Below are 22142 nucleotides of genomic sequence, written 5' to 3'. Positions count from 1 at the left end.
TTGCCATAGGGACAGGCCTGGGAAATGCCAATAAAGGGAATGTTAGATGAATGTAAGCTGTTTATAATCACTCAGACACTGAGGACCCTTTCCATTTAAGGACCTTACATTCTAATTCTGAAACTTCAAAGTAAATATAATACTGAGAAGTGAGATGGGGAAACATTCCCAACCCTAGTTTTACAATACTCTATAACACCTTTCCAACTATCTCAGAAGATAACTTCAAATTTTCAAAAGACTATCAAAACGATTTACAATGAAAAAACAATCCCAACCCTTTTAGAAAAGAGGAAGTATTATTAATTTAAATATATAACGAAAGGATGTTAAACTAAAAAAAGTCTGGGAATCACTGATATTGAGGAGTAAATACTGCCAACTTTTGGCTCTCCAGGGATGGTGATGGTGGGAGTGAGGCTGTCCCATGTATGACTGTTGAAAATTCTCTCCAGACTCTTCCTCTGTTCTTGTCCCTTAAGCACTGGGTCTCCATCAGCATGGGAGCCAGAGGAGGATTCATTTCTTCATGCCTTCCTTGAACCATTCATTTATTAAGTCCACAATTATTTACTGAATCCACAATTATTTACAGTCCACAATTATCTCTATGTGTCAGGTACTGCCCTAGGTGCTGAAGACCCACAGACAAGGTACACAAAGTTTCTGTCCTCATGGACCTCTAGTGTGGAGTCAGACAAAGAAATATGAAAACCAGTAAGATTAAATTTGACTGGGGATAAATGCTATATAGTAAATAAAAGAGGGCAAAAGTGCAATGGGACAGAGAGTAGTGACTGAGGAGTTGGTTATGTATTCAGGTGGTCAGGGGAGGCCTGAGGAGGCACTATTTGAGCTGAGCCTCAAGGAAGAGCAATGGGTAGCCAACCACGATTTAGGAAAAGACAGTTCTAGGTGGAGGGAGCTGCAAGTGCAAAGTTGTTAAGTCAGGAAAAAGCCTGGTGCTTTTGAAGACTGAAGGGCAGCCAGAGTGGCTAATGTGCAGTGGGTTGGGTAGGGGAATGGTCCGACATGAAGTTAGGGAGACTGGCTGGGGCCTGATCAATCTGGACATTACAGACCCTAGTAAAGAGTTTGTTTTTCCCTGTGTGATGATGGAAAGCTTATAAAGGGTTTTAGGCAGGGGAATAAAATAATCTCCTTTATGTGTTCAAGATAATTCTGGCTGCAGAGTGGAAAATGGACTGTTGGAAGGCAAGTATGAAGAAGGGATACCAATCATAAGTTTTTCTTCCTTTACAGAAGTCAAACCAATGGCCTAGACCAAGACGGTGAAAAGTGAATGGATTCAGGACGTGTTTTGGAGGTGGACTCAATAGGACCGGCTGATGGACTGGATGAGGGGGCTGAGAGAAAGAAAGGAATTGGGGAATTAAAACTCAGTTAACTTTGTATGAGTACAAAGTTAATGTGAAAGCAGGGCAGTGGTGAGAGAGATTAAGAACTATTACACCACATCAGGTTTGGAAATTCTGGCATCTATTTATCCAGGTCCCTGCTTAACATAGAAACAAGAGATGGTTATATTCATATTAGGAAAGGTAAAGTGTTCAAAAACTGCTCTGTAAAACGATTTTCTTGTAATGTAAGTTTTGAGGATCATCCTAGTGGAGGGTCTTATGCGAAGCAGGCAATTGATAAAAAGGGTACAAGTTCTATTTACTGAAAATTTACTGGATGCCAGGCACTGTAAGTGCTTTGCTATAAAGTGTTATCTCATTTAATCTTCAAACTAGCTCTATAATGTTATCCCCATAATATAAATAAGAAAACTGAGGCTCACAGAGACTCAGGGATTAGTGTGGTCGTATAGGTCATAAGTGGCAGAGACAGGATGTTAACCCAGACAGTCTGATTCTGACATCAGAGCCTAGACTCTTCACCATTACGTTATGTTGCCTCTAATGCTAACTAGACGCCAATTTTATGTTAAGCACAATCTGAGAGGCTGAGTTGATACAGTTATGTGTATCTTCAGAGTTGTCACAATTTAGTATGAGCAACATGTTAGAGAAATACAAACCTTGTAGGAATAAACAACTTTGCAGGTAAGTGGATAATTTCTTAAGGTGCCAGAAGGGCTGGAACTGCTGTCATCAAAAACATCCATGTTGTCTTCAAACTCTTCTCCTTCTTCTCTTTCAGGATCTGCATTAAGCTAGGAAAAATTAGAAGCCATTGACTAGCTTGCTTACTTCAAGAAAATGGCTGAAAGCAGGAAAAACACACTTAAAACCTGATTGTTTCAAAATATTAACTTACTTATTCAACGGCACTTGCATTTTTCATGTTATAAAAGGACTGAGATATTTTTTCTTTTTAAAACCAAGAATAAAATGTCTTTCTAATATATAAGAAATATTTATCAGTATCTTTTCAGTTTTAACTGTTAAATACTGACTAATAAACACTCATTACCATTTTAAACATTATATTGGGAAACATTAAACAGATTTCTAAATGCTACCAAGGATGTGGAGCAACAGGCTTTCATCTATGGCTGGTAGAAATGTAAACTGACACATCCTTTTAAAAAAAATAACCCGCTTACTGAAATTAAACATACTACTTGGTCTAGCAATTCCAATTCTGTGAATCCATTACAGAGAAATGAAAGCACCAGGATGTAAGACTATAATTCTCAGATGTTTACTGCAACATCGCTTGTAGCGGCAAAGGCCTGGACACAACCTGTATGTCCATCAATTGAGGACGTCTGAATAAACTATGATGTGTCCATATTATAGATAAATAACACCTAATAAAAATGAGTTAGGGAATAGAAAGCCCACAAATAAACTCTCGCTATATGGTTAAATGATTTTTGATAAAGGTCCCAAGACTATTCAATGGGGAAAGGATAGTTCTTTCAATAAATGGTACTAGGAAAACTGGACATCCACATGTAAAAGAGTGAAGTTAGACCTTTACCTTACAAAAATTAACTCAAATGGATTGAAGACCTAAACGTAAGAGCTGAAACTATAAAACTCTTGGAAGAAAACATAGGGGAAAAGCGTCATGACACTGGATTTGGCAATGATTTCTTGGATATGACACCAAAAGCACAGGCAACAAAGGAAAAAAATAGATAAAATGGATTTCATCAAATTAAAAACTTTTGTGCATCAAAGGAAAACAGAGTGAAAAGGCAGCCCACAGAATGGGAGAAAATATTTGCAAATCATATATCTGATAAGGGGTTAATATCCAGAATATATACAGAATGCCTAAAACTCAACAATAACAAAAAACCAAATTCAAAAATAGGCAAAGGATTTGAATAGACATTTCTCCAAAGAAGATACACAAATGGCCAATAAGCATATGAAATGATGCTCACCATCACTTATCATGAGGGAAATGCACATCAAAACCACAATGAGATACCCATTAGAATGGCTGTTATCAAAAAACCAGGAAATAACAAGTGTTGGTGAAGATGTAGAGAAATTGGAACACTTGTGTACTGCTGGTAGGAATGTAAAATGGTGCAGCCTCTGTGGAAAACGGTATGGCGGTTCCTCAAAAAATTTAACAGAGAATTACCATATGATCCAGTGATTCCACTTCTAGGTATATACCCCAAAGAATTGAAAGATGGGACATGAAGAGATATTTGTACACCAATGTTCATAGCAGCATTATTCACAATAGCTAAAAGGTAAGAGCAACCCAGGTGTCCGTTGACAGATGAATGCATGAACAAAACCTGGTATACACATACAATAGAATATTATTCAGCCTTAAAAAGGAAAGAAATTCTGACACATGCTATAATATGGATGAACCTTGAGGACATTAATGTTAAATGAAATAATCCAGTCACAAAAAGATAAATACTGTATAATTCTACTTTTATGAGGTATCTAGAGTAGTCAAATTTATGGAGACAGAAAAGTGGAATGTTGGTTGCCAGGGACTAGGGGTTAGGGAATGGGGAGTGATCATTCCATGGGTACAGGGTTTTACTTTTTCAGGATGAAAACAGTTCTGGAGATGGATGGTGGTGATGGTTGCACAACAATGTGAATGTACTTAATGCTACTGAACTGTATAATTAAAAATGCTTTAGGGGGCTGGCCCCGTGGCTTAGCGGTTAAGTGCACGCGCTCCGCTACTGGCGGCCCGGGTCTGGATCCCAGGCGCGCACCGACACACCGCTTCTCTGGCCATGCTGAGGCGGCGTCCCACATACAGCAACTAGAAGAATGTGCAACTATGACATACAACTATCTACTGGGGCTTTGGTGGGGGGATAAAAAAAGGAAGAGGATTGGCAATGGATGTTAGCTCAGAGCCGGTCTTCCTCAGCAAAAAGGAGGATTAGCATGGATGTTAGCTCAGGGCTGATCTTCCTCAAAAAAAAAAAAAAAACCAAAATGCTTTAAATGGTAAATTTTATGTTATGTATATATTACCACAAAAGAGAATACAGTCCCTTTTGAAATGTAGCACAAGGAAAATAATTTTTTAACCCAATTTCAATGTATATTACCCTCCATAGCTAAAAGGCATATATTAATTAAAATGGTATTGAGTATTTATATGAGCGTAAGTATCTGACAGGGGGAGACAGAGTAAGAAGAATCAAGACTGCAGAACAGAGAAGATAACTGATTTGTTTTTTACATACCTCTGTACTACCTGAACTATTAAAATAAGTATGTTTTACTTTTTAAATTAAAAATCCAATAAAGAAGACACAAAATAGGCTCAGAGATTTCTGTTTCTAGCTACATATAAGCACTTATTTGGCTTTTTCCTATGTTCAAACATACAAAGGCACTGATGTTTACACATTAAGTATATAAGGAACAGACAGTCAGAATTGGACCTCACAGTAGAACAATTAATTTAAATACCAAATACCTACTGTATGTTGAACACTATGCTAGGCTCTTCGATATGAAATGCAGGACACTGTGCCTGCTTCGCAGGAGGTCACATCTAGAGTGGAAACTAAATGCTAAGTGCTCAGGGGCCTGTGGATATGGAAGAGGTAGAAGGTCAGAGAAGACTTCCTGGGATTCAGTGAGTCAAAAAGCAGAGGCTAGGGCCAGCCCCAGTGCCCTAGTGGGTAAGTTCGACACGCTTTGCTTCGGTGGCCTGGGTTTACCTCCTGGGTGTGGACCTACACCACTTGTTGGTGGCCATGCTGTGTGGTGTCTCACATACAAAATAGGGGAAGATTGGCAACAAATGTTAGCTCAGGGCGAATCTTCCTCAGCAAAAAAAAAGAAAAAAGAAAAAAAAAAGGAAGGGGCTGCCTATAGTATTAAAGTTCTACTTTTTAATGAATTAAAATGATTTCCCTTCAGTAGTTATCACTAACGTTTTAAAACCGACTCTGCTTTTAACTGCTATTTCCCTAATAAAAATCTATAGAATTGCGGGGAGTTCCAGAAGAACAAATAGCACATATTTCCTGTCACATTTATTGCTTCCATTTCAAAGTCGCTGTAATATTTTCATTTATAATTTTTTGTGTGTGTGAGGAAGATTAGCCCTGAGCTAACATCTGTTGCCAATCCTCCTCTTACTGCTGAGGAAGATTGGCCCTGGGCTAACATCCCTGCCCATCTCCCTCTACTTTATATGGGACGCTGCCACGGCATGGCTTGACCAGTGGTACATCGGTCCGCACCCAGGATCCGAACCTGTGGACTCTGGGCCGCCGAAGCGGAGTGCATGAACTTAACCACTACGCCACTGGGCCAGCCCTATCTCATTTATAATTATTTTTAAAAATTCTCCACAGCTGAGTGAGGTAATCATGTGCTTCATCTTACAAATAATTCATCTATGGTCAGTTAGGTCAATGACAAAATAGACTCAAATCTTGACCTTTAAAATAATCTGAGGCTTGGGGCCGGCCCGGTGGCGCAAGCGGTTAAGTGCGTGCGCTCCGCTGCGGCGGCCCAGGGTTCGCTGGTTCGGATCCCGGACGCGCACCAACGCACTGCTTGGTAAGCCATGCTGTGGCGGCGTCCCATATAAAGTGGAGGAAGATAGGCACAGATGTTAGCCCAGGGCCATCTTCCTCAGCAAAAAAAAAGAGGAGGATTGGCGGATGTTAGCTCAGGGCTGATCTCCTCACAAAAAAAAAAATAATAATAATCTGAGGCTTATGATTCTCTTGTTTTCCAACAGGGCATTGTGTCATATAAAAGGATCACATGCTAGAAATTGCCATAAACTTACACATATTTATATACAGTCATCTGCCACATAACAACGTTTCGGTCAAAAAGGGACCACGTATATGATGGTGTTCCCATAAGATTAGTACCATATGGCCTACGTGTGCAGTAGCTATGCCATCTAGGTTTGTCTACGTACACTCTATGATGATCACACAATGACGAAATCGCCTAATGATGTATTTCTCAGAAAATAGCCCCATTGTTAAGCAATGTGTGATTGTATACTTAGAAGACATTGCTTTTATATTCTAGTAAAGGTTACAGACATTTAAAAAAACTGTGGGCATTACAACAAAACAAAACACCCATACATCTGTAAAAACTAAAATTAAAGCCAACGTGGGTAAACAAGTTTCCAAAAATATATAAGGAATTTTAATATGTACTGTGCTTTGGCACAGGGGATCAATCCAAAACATTTTATCTTGGCAACGTTGGTTGATACTAAACATTCCATTCTTTCTCCTTTATTTTAAGTTCATTTTTGGATTCTCACTGAAAGGAATGAAAGGTTGCAGTGACAGCAATAGGGGTCACTGCCATATGTTTTTGCACTGCTCTAGCAGCCTTCCAAAATATGTCATCTCAGAATAATTTCTTCCTTTTTCCTCTTCCACCCTTTGTAACTTAATTGTTACAATGTTTTCTTGACCCAGCATTTCTAAAATCACATTCTTCCTCTGTTTCTCAACAACTGCTCCCTTATCCCTTTTCCTTCCTGTCACTTGACAGAACTTCCATCAAAACTATTCTTTCTAGCTGTACTAATATTTTTCCTTTCTTAGATGTTGTAAAATGCTTACTCTTGTTGCCAGGGCAGATAGGAAGAAACTTTTTGAGTTGGTTTTAGTAGCTGTCTTCTTGTATTCAGCAAAATAACCTCTGAAGGGCTTTATCAGCTTTATGGTACTGTCATGAACTAGAAAGCAGTGGGTCCTTGCTTCTGATAGACTTGGATGCTGACTACACCACTGACTTGTTGTGTGACTGTGGGAAAATTTTTAACTTCTCAACTTCATTGACCTCATCTATATAATTATCTCTTCACAGGGTTACCATAAGGATTGAATGAGGTAATATATTTAAATCCCTAACACATGCTTGATACATAGGAGGTAGTTTATAAATCATTACTTTTGTTGTTTTTACAAGAAGAAGAGAATCTAGATAAAGAATCTGGTGATAGACAAAACAGAGGAAGGCAGCTCCTTATAACTGACTAGCAGAACCTCTGAATTCCATCTAGACAGAAAACTGATGACAGTGAACATCATTTCAAATACAAGTAGATTATAAAAGATGATGTTGAAAATATCAGCAAAATGGATTTTTGCTTCTAGGCAATATGGAGTATCATGGACCAGATTTAAACTGCTTCTAGAAACAACTAAAAAACTGCCCAAAATATATGAAAGAACAGTTTTCAAGACACTGGACATCATGCAATGAAGGGCAGTGATCCCTGGGGATGGGAAACAAGCAATTTCCCCAACTTAATGTTTGAAGAAAGTTTCCAGGCTGAGACATAGGGGGAGAGAACCCAGGCAGAGGATGGTGGTTTCCCTGAATTGAGGATATAGAACTGGGGCATTCAGGAAGGCCAAGGTGGCTAGAGTTCATAGGGCAGAGTAATGGAGAAGAGAGAGATGCGTAGACAGAACTCTGGAAATCTGCAGAGAGTCCCCTTCAAGTCTCCAGCTGAGTACTGATTAGTACACGTATGTGAAGAACTATCTGAAGCCAGGGATAGAACCACCCAGAGGATTAGAGGGAATAATCCTCAGCACTCACAGAAGTCTGGGAATATTTCCTGTTCCCTCTTAACAGAGTAGAAAACCTCATAAGGCACACAGCATGCCTTATATAGAAGATATAGAAGAAATGAACAGTCACTATGAACCAACTTGACTTAATTGACATTGTTAGAACATAAAACCTGACAACAGCAGAATATACATTCTTTTCAAGTACACATGGAACATTTACCAAGACCATATACTGGGCCACAAAACAAGTCTCAATAAATTTAGAAGAATTCAAATATGTTATTTGACCAAAGGAAATAAATTAGAAATCAAAAATAGAAATACATCTGTAAAGTCCCCAAATATGTGGAAAGTCAATAACACTTCTAAACAACCCACGAATCAAAGAAAAATTTAAAAGGTAAATTAGAAAATATTTTGAACTGAATACAAATGATAACACAACGTATCAGAATTTGTGCAATGGAGCTTAAGCAATATTTAGAGAGAAATGTTTAGTACCAAACGCCTATACTGGAAAAGAAGGAAAGTCTCAAATCAATGACCTCAGCTTCTACCTTTAAGAAATTAAAAAGAGCAAATTAAATCCAAATTAATCAGAAGAAAAGAAATAATAAAAACCAGAGCAGTAACTGATAAAATAGAAAACAGAAAAACAACAGGGAAAAATCAATGAAATCAAAAAGCTGGTTCTTTGTGGAGATCCATCAAATTGATAAACCTCTACCAGAATAATCAGCAAAAAAAAGAGGAGACACAAATAACCAATATCAGGAATAAGAGAGGTGATGTCACTACAGATTCTCCAGATAATCCAAGGATAATAAAGGCATATTATGAACAACTTTATGTCAATAAATTTGGCAAATTATATGGAATAGACAAATTCCATGAGAGACACAAATGATCAAAGTCCACTCAAGAAGAATAACCTGAATAACCCTATAAATATGAAAGAAATTAAGAATGTTGTTAAAAAACTCCCACAAATAAAACTCCAGGCTCAGATAACTGCTCTGGTGAACTCTACCAAACATTTAAGGGAGAAAAAATTCTACACAGGCTTCCAGAAAACTGTGTAGACGAGGAGGAGATACTTTTCACATTATTCTAAGAGACAAGCATTATACCAAATCCAGATAAAAACATTACAAGAAAAGAAAACTATAGACTACTATCTGCCATGAACAGAGATACAAAAATGCCTATCAAAATTTTAAAAAATCAATTCCAATCAATACATAAAAAAGGATAATATATCATGATCCAGGTGGACCTTATCAGGAATATGAAGTTGGTTTAATATTTGAAAAATCATTGGTGCAATTCTCCATAGTAACAGACTAAAAAAGAAAAATAATTTGACAAGATCCAACATCCATTCCTATCAGCAAACTAAACAGAAATGGAGGAAACTCAACATGATAAAAGGCATCTACAAAAACCCTACTGTTAACATCATACTTAATGGTGAAAGACTGAATGCTTTCTGCCTAAGTTTAGGAACAAGGCAAGGACATCTGTTGGCTCACCACTTCTATTTAGCATTGTACTGGAGATTCTAGTTGCTATAATTAAGAGGAAAAAAGGAAGCAAAGAAGGAAATAAAAGGCATCTGAATTGGAAAGGAAGAAGTAAAACTGTCTTTATATGCAGGTGACATGATTATGTATATAGAAAATCTACACAAAAACTACTACTACTAATAAATGAGTTTCCCGAGGTTGCAGGATATATAAGATCAACATACAAAAATCAACTGTATTTCTATATATCGGCAATGAGCAACTGGAAATTGAAATAAAAAAACCATTTACAATAGCATTAAAAACTATGAAATACAGATTAAGTCTGACAAAGGATGTGCAAGACCTATATAATGAAAACTACAAAACACTGCTGAGAGAAATTAAAGACCTAAATAAATGGAGAAGTATTATGTTCATGGACTGGAAGACTCAATATTGTTAAGATGTCAACTCAATATTGTTAAGTCTTCAAATTGATCTACAGATTCACTGCAATCCTAATAAAAAATTCTGGTAGGTGTTTTTGTAGAAAATGGATTTTAAAATTCACATGGAAATGCAAAGAACCTAGAATATCCAAAACATCTTTGAGAAAGAAGACAACAGTTGGAAGATTTACCGTACCTGACCTCAAGACTTATTATAAAGTTACAGTAATTAAGACAGTGTAGTACTGGCATCAAGCTAGACAGACCAGTGGAACAGAACAAAAAGTCTGAAAATAGACCCACACATATATGGTTAATTGATTTTCGACAAAGATGTGAAGGCAAATCAGTGGAGGAAGGACAGTCTTTTCAACGACAACAAAAAAATACGCACTTTTACTCATTGTTCTTACCATATAGAAAGATTAACTCATACTAGATCACAGGTTCAAACGCAAAACCTAAAATGACAAAACTTCTAGAAGGAAACATAGGATAAAAACTTTATGACCTTGGGTAAGGCAAAGATTTCTTAGCTACCATACCAAGCATGATCCATAAAGGCAAAAGAAATTAAGTTGGACTTTATCAAAATTAAAAATTTCTGCTCTTTGAAAGACATTGTTAAGGAAATGAAAAGGCAAGCCACAGCCTGGGAGAAATTTACGTAAAGTCATATTTCTGATAAAGCTTTGTATCTAGAATATAAAAAGAACTCTCAAAACTCAATAAAAAGAAGACAAACAATCCAATAAAATATGAGTAAAAGATCTGAACAGACACTTCACCAAAGAAGATATACTGATGGGCAAATAAGCATATGAAAAGATGTTCAACATTATTGGGGAAATGCAGATTAAAACTACAATGAAACAGTACTAGATGATACACACGTATTAGAATGATACGTGTGTATGATACACACGTATTAGAATGTCTAAAATTAAAAAAACTGACTATACTTAGTGTTGGCAAGGTTGTGGACAACTGGAATACTAGTACCTTACTGATGGAAATCTGAAATAGTACAACCACTTTGGAGAAGAGTTTGGCAGTTTCTTAAAATGGTAAATATACCCTCTATATGATCCACCCAAAACATGTTCATAGCAGTTTTACCTGTAATAGTCCAAAACAACCCAAATGCCCATCATCAAGTGAATGGATAAACAAACTGTGGTGTATCCATACAATGGAATACTACTCAGTACTTAAAAGAAATGAACTATTGATACATGCAACAACATGGATGATCTGCAAAATAATCATGCTGCGTCAAAGAAGACAAGACCAAAAAGAATACATATTGTATGATTCTGTTTATATAAAATTATAGGAAATGAAAACTAATTTATAGTGACAGACAGCAGATCAGTGGTTGATTGAGGGGCAGGAAGGAGGGATTACAAAGGAACATGAGGAAACTTCTGGGGGGTGATGGATATGTTCGTTATCTTAATTGTGGGGAGGGTTTCACTGGTGTATATATATGTCAAAATGAATCAGATTGAAATATGTGCAATCTATCATATGTCAATTATACCTGAGTAAAGCTGCTAAAAAATATCAATAAAGTTTGGGAATGTTAATGACAACTGGTCATATAGTACTTGAAGATACCATAAGACCATTACAGTCCTGTGCCACATAACGACGTTTTGGTCAACGATAGACTGCGTATACGATGGTGTTCCCATAAGATTAGTACCATATAGCCTAGGTGTGTAGTAGGCTATACCATCTAGGTTTGTGTAAGTACGCTCTTATGATGTTTGCACAATGATGAAATCACCTAATGACGCATTTCTTAGAATGCATCCCTGTGGTTAAGTGACACATGACTGTAATTACATTGAAAATATGACATTCAATGAGGATTCAACAGAGCAAAAAAAAAAAAAAAAACAACAGGAAGAAAGGAATGCACAGCAATTAAAATGAATCATGATAAAGGCTAGAGGAATAAAGAGTAATCCACAGAGGAAGAGAGTTTGCTGAAGAGCAGCGCTTACATATCTGGGTTCAAATCCCAGCTCTCTCCACTTACTAGCTGTGTGCCCTTGGGTGAGATATTTAATTCTTCCTAGTCCATCTCCTTGTCTGTAAATACATTCAGGATTGTTGTGATCGTCAACTGAAATAATATATGACTATGCCTGACATAGTACCTGGTACATAACAGACATGTTATCAGTGTGAACTCCTTCCTTTTAGCAGTATTTTAAGCTTAGTTGGGGAACTGGAGTAAACTGCTTATCTTGAGGTTCAGATTAAAATTTTTGAAAATGTAATATGTATAAGGATCTGTGTCAGGCACTTTACTTGTTATTATGGCTATGCAGAAAGTCAAAGAACATAACACAGCTATAGATAATTCTCTTACAAGTGAAATTCTCTACATACTTTCAGTGCCCATCTTTGGGTCTTGGCTGTCAGTGAGACTGGTTCTCTCACTCTGTGGACACAAACTCAACAGACATACTCAGCTTGGTAACTCTCAGTACCTAGGAAAGGGTCTCAAGAGCAGTGCAGGCTCAATACATGCTTACTAATTGAATTAAACTAATCCTACTGGGAATATGAAATGTCAGTTTCACTAAAAGTGTGGGCATTTTGAGTATGGAGTTTAGTCCAGTAAAATGACCACTGCCCATTTGGAAATACCCTAAATATGAAAGTGACTAAAGATTTTTGCAGATGTATTCTTTTATTTTCTATAGTTCACATTTATTTCATTATAAAAATCCATTGTTTCTTTTCTTTGGGATTAGCTCAAGCCAAAAAAGAGATTTTCATATTTCAAAAACAAAGCCCATTTGACTGCAAGGACTATTAGCCATTATTGAGGCAGACGGGAACCAAACTACCATCCTGAAGGTCAAAAATAATTAATCTCCTAGCTTTTCAAACACATTATTCAGCATAGTCTCCATGATGTGTGGAGTCAGAATTTATTTCTATGCAACTCGGCAAAATGCTCATACTCTTAGGGAGGTTGCACAACAAGGCAGATGTCAGGATGCCTTTGTATAGTAGTTACGGGAAGTGGCTGAAGGCAAGGAAGTCATGTAAACACTGTCAACTATAGTTTGAAAATCTAGGGAAAAAAGAAGAGAAAGAACAAAAATAAACCAATCTCAAACAAAGGACTATAGATATTTGACTCAGTAATTCCACTTCTAAGAATCAGTATTATAGAAAAAACTCCCCAGTACGGAAAACAGAAATATGTACACATATATTTTTCAGAGTGTTATTTAGACTATCTGGAGGCCATCTAAATATTGAACCTATCAGAGAATAGTTACGTGAATTATAGCACACCTTTCTGATGGAATATTATATAGACACAAAAAGGATGATTACGAAGACCATTTAGCAATATGGAATGTTAGACAGAAAAATATACAAAATTAACCTCACAGTGATAAATATGTTAAAAAAAGAATAATATAAAGTGGAAGAAGGAATTACATCAAGTTGCTAACAGTAGTGTTATAAGGATGGAGCTGCTGGTCATTCCTATTGTACTAATTTTTTTGTAATCAAGTTATATAACTTCTTTATTTTAAAATTAATATACTCTCAAAATTAGGTTGTAAACTGGGTATGGGTTTTTGAGTAAGAGAAGGCAGAAAAATAAGAGAAGGGAGGGATGAGTGACAGAAAGGCTTTCTGGGTCACTGGCATGAATCCAACCATGGAAGAAAGCTGTGTGTAGGCTCTGGTTAACCATCAACTGAGTAACTATATCAGTAGACTGCTCTCCTTTTAATGTTGCCATATTCTGTGATTCTTTTTCTTCCCAATCCTATATTCTGTATCACAGCATAATACAGGAAACAAAGAGTTAATACCCAAGTAAGTATAGTTCCTTCCTTATTCTATAAGGTAAACAGACTATATATTTTAAAAACATTTATCTTCTACACTGTTACACTTTACACTGTTAAAGTCTAACAGTAGTATTAACCATGTTTTCCAGATGGAAGAGAATTCTAAACTTGATGACTAATGCTTTTGTTGGCATCTATAACGGAAGAAATAATTTGGTCCCCAGAATGTATATTTCTGCTTCATGCTCCTAGCCAGCAGGCTGTCGGTGTGAAAAGATACAATCCCTTCTAAATTATTTTAGTGCTGTCATTTAAAAGCAGGTTAAATAAATATTGGGACTTCATTAAGCTATTTTGTGCCTACATCTCTCCCTTATTTATATTGTTAGTAGAGCTTCCACAAAATATATTCCTCAGCTGAAAGTGGCAAGACACAAGCTCCATAAGACTGACAAGGGGAGAAAAGAGGGAGACAGGATTGCAAAATGCTGCCTTCACAGAGGATACGACAAGTCTCTAGATGAGCTGATGCCTTTGGACAGTTCTCAAAAATACCCAATTTATTCAACACTTAATACCAGACTGCACGTCTCACTGGCAGACACTGTACCAGGCACATCGCCTTCACTTTCTTCCTTCACACTCAGAAGTCCTTTATCTCCTATTAAAATTCTTCAAGGACTATCTCAAATGACATTTCCTTCACGGGGCAAACTTTTTTCCTATTTTTCTAGCTGATATTGAGCTTTTCTGATAGCATTTCACAAAATCATGAGGTTTTGGAGTTGGAGGGGATCTTAGAATTATTTAATCTAACTTTCCCTCTGAAACCCAGAGAGAAGTGACTTTTACCGAGGTGTGTTGATGAGTTAGGAGTAAGCAATTTTGAGTTTGCCATACAGTAACCTAGCTATACACTGCCATATACCACTAAGATCTATAAGGTCTGTCTGCTCTACCAGCTTGTAAGCTCTTTGAGGAGACAGACCATGTCTTGTTCACGTCTGATTTGCCCAGGAAGTAGGCACATAGTCAGGTGACAAGTGCCTGCCTAGTTGATTTAGTTATAAAAGGTGCTAGTGCAAGGAAAATCTTGCATTTGACTGGCTGTCAACAGTGCTGCTGAAGAAGCCAAAAGCCAAGTTTATGCCTGGAATTTGCTGTCACCATGAACTCTGTATAACAGAACCTGAAGTAAACGGGAATTGTGATTTTTAGAAGATGCAATAGGAAGAGATATTTCATGATACGGAGCAATTCTGTTGTACTGAAAACAGGGCAAGCTCTTCTAACCCCAAAGGTCAAGTGGGTGATGTGTGCTTATTTTCTCCTGTTGAATTACCATTAATAGTAAAATAAAAATAAACCTTTAATACATTGTTTTTCCTTAAAATGCAACCCTCACACAATCCGTTTTAAGTGTGCAAGTGTATTCCCATTAGGAAATCAGAATGCTACGTGAAAAAACTAACAAAACTTCTAGGAATGTTCTTAAAGTTTGGCCAATTTCTCTAGCAAGGATATCTTTTATCTGAAGGACGCAAGCACTGAAAAGGTACTATGGATAGAGTGGGAAGTTGGGAGATTAGAGGGTTTTAGCTTTTAGTTTGCCACTATTCCATCTACCCATCCATCCCTTCATTTCTTCCTTAAACAGATATTTATTGAGTATCTACTATGCACCAGGCACTTTGGTGTGCAGAGCAGTGAACCAGGCAGACATGGAAATTACATTCCAGAGAGGAAGACAGACAATAAACAAAAGAAAACAAATAAAGATGACAAGTATAGGTTGTAATAAATGCCATAAGGAAACAGGTGAGAGAGAGTAATGGGTGGGGAGGTAGCAGCAGGAATTACTTTAGTCTGACCAGCTAGGCATCATATATCCACCTACGTAATATCAGGCAAATCACTGAGCTTTTCTGGTCCTCAGATCTCCAACATGAAAAACCAAAGTTGAACTGGATGACATCAGAGTGGAAAGAACCCTGGACTTGAAGTAAGAAAACTTAAGCTTGAGTTCTGGCCTTGTTTGTAAGACTTCCTGAGGAAAAGATACTGTGAACAGAGTGTGAAAGCCCTTGTGAACTGAACAGACTAAGCCACAGACTCAGAGCGTTCCTTTCCCTTCTTTAAGGTTGTTTACAACTCTTGGGATGTTTATTTTCATTTACACTAGAGAAGACCTATGAGAACTTCAGAAACACTAGATTATAATTTTTATTCTGCTTCTTCCAGACAAAAAGTATACCTACTTCATGAATGGGATGATGAGTTTGGTAAATCGGCACTGATAAGCCAACTAGTGATAATACATTCTTTGCTGCACATTAAAGAAAAAAGCACTATTTTTTCCTTCTCTCTTTCTTTCCTGTACTAAGTTTAACTCAATTAGTGATAGGCTAAAGAAAAAAAACCCAAACCAGTAGCTAAGCCATTATTTTTTCTTTTAAATTTTGGCTATTATCAAGTTTGGCTACATAGTCACAGAACAGCATCCTTCAGTGAAAGTCAGCCCATCACACCCACGAAGAGACACCTTACCGAGTGTAAAGTGCCATTATTGGTCACTGCAGGAAGGCGGGCCCATCGCTCATTTTCCAGTTCTTCCATTACTTGGTTCATTGCACTCTTTAGCCATGTGTCCACCGAAACCCCAATCTGCTTTAGCAGGTCCAGCCGGGCTTCAGCTTTCAACTTAATTACCTAAGAAAACCAAGAAAATGGTCAGAAATCAAGGCATTTTTTTCCTCAAATCAATTGTTTAAATTATTCCTGATTTATTAATTAGAACAATCTTGACATTCACTAGCAATTCTTCCTTGGCACAGAGGTTAATTTTGCACTTGGAGAGAGGTAAAGCGGGGAGGGGAAGGAACACAAGAATAAGAATCAGGGTCTGCTGACGAAGGCAAACGGCACACCTGATGAAGAGAAAGACATTAACGCGCCATCAAGTCTGCATTCTTTTCCTCTTAATAAGGCTATGCCTCAGAACATCCTAAAATCTAGTGTTTTCAACAGCCTTCTAACCATCTCCTGGACTTTTTCTTCTCTTCTATAATCCCTCTTTTACAAGTCTGCAGATGATCTCGTGTCACTCTCCTGCTTACAAACTGCCATGACTCCTGACTGCCCACTGAGTAAAGATTTTAAATTAAACTATGATGCAGCTGTCAGCAATAGTAGAGCTTGAGACTAAAAAGCTCCTACTCTCCAAATTCAGGAAAGGGAAAGATTGCTTGTTGTTTGGCTCTGAAAGTCAGCCAATCAGTGACAGCCCCATGCTTCTGCGAGGCAGCCAGTCAACCACAGCCTCACTCCAGTAGTCATCAGCAGTCGCTTCCACTCCTGCTTCTAAGTCCACCAATCTCTATACACCACAGCTAAAAGTGAGCCAATCCATCAAATGTTCCCAGTTTTGAAAATCTCCCAATCCCTGAAATCCACACTTCTCAAAATCCTATATATCAGTTCTCCTTTGTTCAGAGAGACTATTTTGTATCATTCTCTTTTGCTTAGCAAGTAGTAAATTCAGCTTCATTGTTCCACATACTAGAGTGGTGGTCTCTTCCTTCAACATTTGAAGGTTCTCTTGAGAAATTTTGGAGACCCTCACTTGATGGCCTTCTGTGGCACTCTTGGACAAAGAAGTGTGCTCACTGAGCTCTTGTGGTATGCAATCTTGATCACTCTCTGGATTCTCTGCTGGGGAGTTGGTATCAAAAAGGATCTCAGGAGCCGGCCTGGTGGAATAGCGGTGAAGTTCACATGCTCTGCTTCGGTGGCCTGGGGTTCACAGGCTCAGATCCCATGCGTGGACTGAAACACTGCTTGTCAAACCATGCTGTGGTGGTGTCCCAGGTAAAGTAGAGGAAGATGGGCACAGATGCTAGCTTAGGGCCAATCTTCCTCGGCAAAAAGAGGAGGACTGGCAACAGATGTTAGCTTAGGGCTAATCTTCCTCACATACACAAAAAAAGATCTCAGCTCTGACTTGTTTCACTGAGCTCTCATTGCTGAATTTATTTATAAGATTTTTAAGCACAGAGATTAAAAATATTGAGATAAAATTCACATTACATAAAATTCTCTATTTTAATCATTTTAAAGTATATTTAAGTGGTTTTGGGTATCATATAGATCTTTATATAAAATAATTTGAGTTTTTGGCTTGGAGGCACACCATTTCTAAATAGTATTGCAAAAATCTGCTTATTTTTCTAATAATTTCTTTTTTATAACAGCTTTATTGAGATGAAGTTCACATACCATAAAATTCACCCACTTAAAGTATATAATTCAATGGGTTATAGTACATTCATTCACAGACTTGTGCAACTATCACCACAGTCAATTTTAGAACATTTTAATCACCTCCAAAAGAAACCTCGTATCCTTTAGTTATTGCTCCCCTATCCCTTATTCCCTGAAGCCTCTGGCAACCACTAACGTACTTTCTCTCTTTACAGATTTGCCTATTCTGAACATTTAATATAAATAGAACCAAACAACATGTGGTCTTTTTGACTGCTTCTTTCACTTAGCATAATGTTTTCAAGGTTCATCCATGTGGTAACATGTATCAGTATATCATTCCTTTTTACGGCCAAATAACATTCTATCGTATGGATATACCACATTTCGTTTATCCATTTGTCAGCTGATAGACATCTGGGTTGTTTCAATTTTTCCACTAATATGAATTATGTTGCTATAAACATTAGTGTACAAGTTTTTGTGTGGACAGATGGTTTCATTTCTCTTGGGTATATACATATATATACCTAGCACTGGAATTACTGGGTCATAAAGTAATTTTGTGTAACCATTTGGGGAAATGCCAGACTGTTTTCCAAAGTAGCTATCCCATTTGACAATCCCACTGGCAGGGTATGAGGGTTACCATCTCTCCGCATCCTAGCAAACACTTGTGAATGTCTGTCTTTGATTCTAGCCAACCTAGTGGGGTGTTATGTGGTATCTCATTGTGGTTTTGATTTGCATTTCCCTAATAGCTTATGATATTGAGCATTTTTTCATGAGCTTATTGGTCATTTGTATATCTTCTTTGGAGAAATGTCTATTCAGATCCTTTGCCCATTTTTAAGTTGGGTTGTCTTTTTATTGCTCTTTTTATTTTAAGAGTTTTTATGTATTCTAGATAAAAGTCCCTTATCAGGTACATGATTTGCAAATATTTTTTTCACATCTTGTGGGTTCTCTTTCACTTTCTTAAGGGTGGTCTTTTGAAGCATGAGGATTTGTAACTTTGACAAAGTCCAATTTATCTATTTTTTCTTTTGTTACATGGGCTTTTGGTGTCATATCTAAGAAATTAATCCAAGGTCACAAAGATTTATCCCTATGGTTTCTTGCAAGAGTTTTAAAGCTTTAGCTGTTACATTTAGGTGTTTCATCATTTCGAGTTAATTTTTGTATATGGTATGGGGTAGGGGTCCAACTTCATTCTTTTGCATGTGGATATCCAGTTGTCTCAGCACCATCTAGCATGCATTTTAAACTAATATAGGCAATGAAATGTTAAAAAGTGTGAGCCAACAAATCCTTTCCTGGAAATCATAAATGTAAGTCATTTAACTGCTGAAACAGAGAAACAAAGAAAAGAGAGAGAAAGAGAGTTGGAGAGATATTAATATACCCTATTTTCTTAACACCAAGTAATCTAGTTTTCATAAGATTTATTTTTGTCGGTACTTTACCAAACAACTGATGAACACGGTATTTGCAAACAAATTTTTAGACTGCAGTTCCAGAATAAACATTGCTATCTTTCCTTTAGCATTCCAACTATTTATATTTTAATAACTGCTTAAAAGCAGAATTTTCCAGTGTTTTCAAATGAATTTTGATGACTTGCCAATTGATTAAAATTTTGCAGAGCATAGCTCTCTGTAACTTGATGGCATTCCAGATACTACTTGACCAAATCATTTCAGGACTTGTAAAGAGATAGAGCTTTTTAAAATGACGTTTTGAAAAGCTAGATCTTTTAGGACACATAATCTTGTATTAACACTGTCAATTAACAAAATTTAACACAAGCATATCCAAGTGTCAAGCTCTAGTTGAGTTTACGAAACTTTTTGACAGTTATAGTCTAAAAACCTAATTTGGGCATGATTAATTTACTCTCAAAATATCATTTCTCTAAGGGTAAGGACTGTGTCTATTGTAACTCTACTATTTAGGACAGTGCCTTGTGTATAGTAGGAAATGAATAATGGTAGATGATAGCATTTGCCACTCTAAATTACCTTTGGTATCTTAAAAAAAAACCACTCCAAACAACTTTTATTGTATGTACTAGGAACTATATGATTATACTATTTCATTTAATCCACACAACAATTCTGGGGATGGCTATCATAAACCTTGTTTTATAGACGAGAAAAATGATTTAACCAAAGTCATATCAATTGTGGTAAACTGATAGGTTATCCCCAGTGAATCACGCCTCCTGGTACCCATGTAGTCCCCTCCCACACTGATCCTGGGCTTGTCCATGTGATTTGTTTTGGATAATGGGACATATGCAAATTTGATGCAAGCAGAGGTGTGATAAGCGCTATTAGGATTTGACTTCTTGGAACGTGCCTCCACCATCTGAGGAAGCCCAGTTTAGCCCATTTGAGGATGAAAGACCACGTGGAAAAAAGGCCAAGGCCTCTAGCAGACCCTCTAGCTGAATGCAGCTCCCTGAGTAGTCTTGGGCAAAACTTGTAAAAGTACTGCACAGTCAACACTCAGAATAGTGAGAGATAATAAATCATTGCTGTTTTTGCCATAAAGTCAGGTGTTTTTTCTTTTTAAGGCAGCAACAGATTATTGTGTTTGAATAACCTGATTTCTAAATATCTGGCGATTTTCCAGATATCTTTCTGTTATTGATTTTTAATTTAATTCTGATGGGTCAGAGAACATACTCTGCATGATATCAATTCTTTTAAACTTACTGACACTGGTTTATGGTCGACTATATGGTCTTGCTGAATATTCCACGTGTATGTTAAAAGAACATATACTCTACTCTTGTGGGGTGGAGTGTTCTATAAATGCCAATTAGGTAAAGTTGGTTAATAGTGTTGTTTAAGCCTTCTATATCCTTACTGATTTTCTAGCTCCTTGTTCTATCAATTACTGAAAGGAATGTTGAAATCTCCAACTACAATTGTAGATTTGTCTATTTCTTCTTTTAGTTCTGTCAGTCTTTGCTTCATGTATTTTGTAACTCTATTATTAGTTACATACACATCTAGGACTGTTATGTCTGCTTGATAAATTGACCTTATTTATTTATTTATTTATTTATTTTTTGTGAGGAAGGAAGATCAGCCCTGAGCTAACATCCATGCTAATCCTCCTCTTTTTGCTGAGGGAGACCGGCTCTGAGCTAACATCTATTGCCAATCCTCCTCCTTTTTTTCCCTCAAAGCCCCAGTAGATAGTTGTATGTCATAGTTGCACATCCTTCTAGTTGCTGTATGTGGGACACGGCCTCAGCATGGCTGGAAAAGCGGTGCGTCGGTGCACGCCTGGGATCCAAACCCGGGCCGCCAGTAGTGGAGCGTGCGCACTTAACCGCTAAGCCACGGGGCCAGCCCAAAATTGACCTTATTTTTTAATCATTATCAATTACCTCTTAATATTGCTTGTCCTGCAATCTATTTTGTTTGATATTAATATAATCACTCAGTTGTCTGAGGATTAACATTGCTCCCTTGTGGTGAGGAACAGTTGACATTCTGCTCAGCTTTTTTCGCCTTCCAGCTGTTGTTTTTGTTGTTTCCTGCCAAGCTCCTTGGAGTTTCTGCTCCACATGTGTATTCAGGTTTGACTAAGGATTTAGATGATTATTTATATGCAGATTTGAGGGCTCCCTGACATCTATCCTCAAGCCAGGAAGACTGAGGCTCTCTGCTTGAATTATAGTTGTATGGCCCCCCACAAAGAACTATTTACTGTGAATGTCACCAAGTACAGTCCCATTCTTTCAAGGATCGATTCCTCTCCAGTTTTATACGCTTTGGGTCATTTTCTAGTTCTATCAAATAGGTATTTTAAATATTTTTACCCCAGATTAATAACTGTTATCTAAAAGAGGATTAGCTCAATGTAAGATAGTCCCTTATTATCAGGAGCAGAAATCCTTGTAGAGATATATTCTACATTCAAAGAGAATGGCAAAGAAATCTTAAACTTCACTCAGTAGTCTACTATTAACAATATTTGTATTGTAATTTTGAAACTGTTTAATATATACTGTAGGATAAAGCAAATAAAATTTGATAATATTATTAGGAACCAAGATTTTCAATATAAGAGAAAAAAG

General features: G+C 37.1%; 2 protein-coding genes across 2 annotated transcripts in view; one reads left to right on the top strand and one right to left on the bottom strand.

Moving 5' to 3' along the window:
* ATG16L2 (autophagy related 16 like 2) overlaps positions 1–2341 on the top strand; it is a 33814-nt gene extending 31473 nt beyond the window's left edge. The window contains exon 18 of the transcript XR_009220802.1: positions 1264–2341. The gene's annotated coding sequence lies outside the window, so the exon portion shown is untranslated. The remainder of the gene's footprint in view (positions 1–1263) is intronic.
* FCHSD2 (FCH and double SH3 domains 2) overlaps positions 1–22142 on the bottom strand; it is a 254614-nt gene that overhangs the window by 11176 nt on the left and 221296 nt on the right. Inside the window, exons 13-14 of the mRNA XM_058545654.1 lie at positions 16334–16495; positions 2045–2179 (exon numbers count right to left, since the gene is read on the bottom strand). Coding sequence (XP_058401637.1) covers positions 2045–2179; positions 16334–16495 — 297 coding nt within the window. The remainder of the gene's footprint in view (positions 1–2044; positions 2180–16333; positions 16496–22142) is intronic.

This window comes from Diceros bicornis, chromosome 7, assembly GCF_020826845.1.
Source record: "Diceros bicornis minor isolate mBicDic1 chromosome 7, mDicBic1.mat.cur, whole genome shotgun sequence".
Lineage (NCBI taxonomy): Eukaryota > Metazoa > Chordata > Mammalia > Perissodactyla > Rhinocerotidae > Diceros > Diceros bicornis.
The sequence above is the reverse complement of the archived record's forward strand: the minus strand, read 5'-3'. Positions and strand labels throughout refer to the sequence as shown.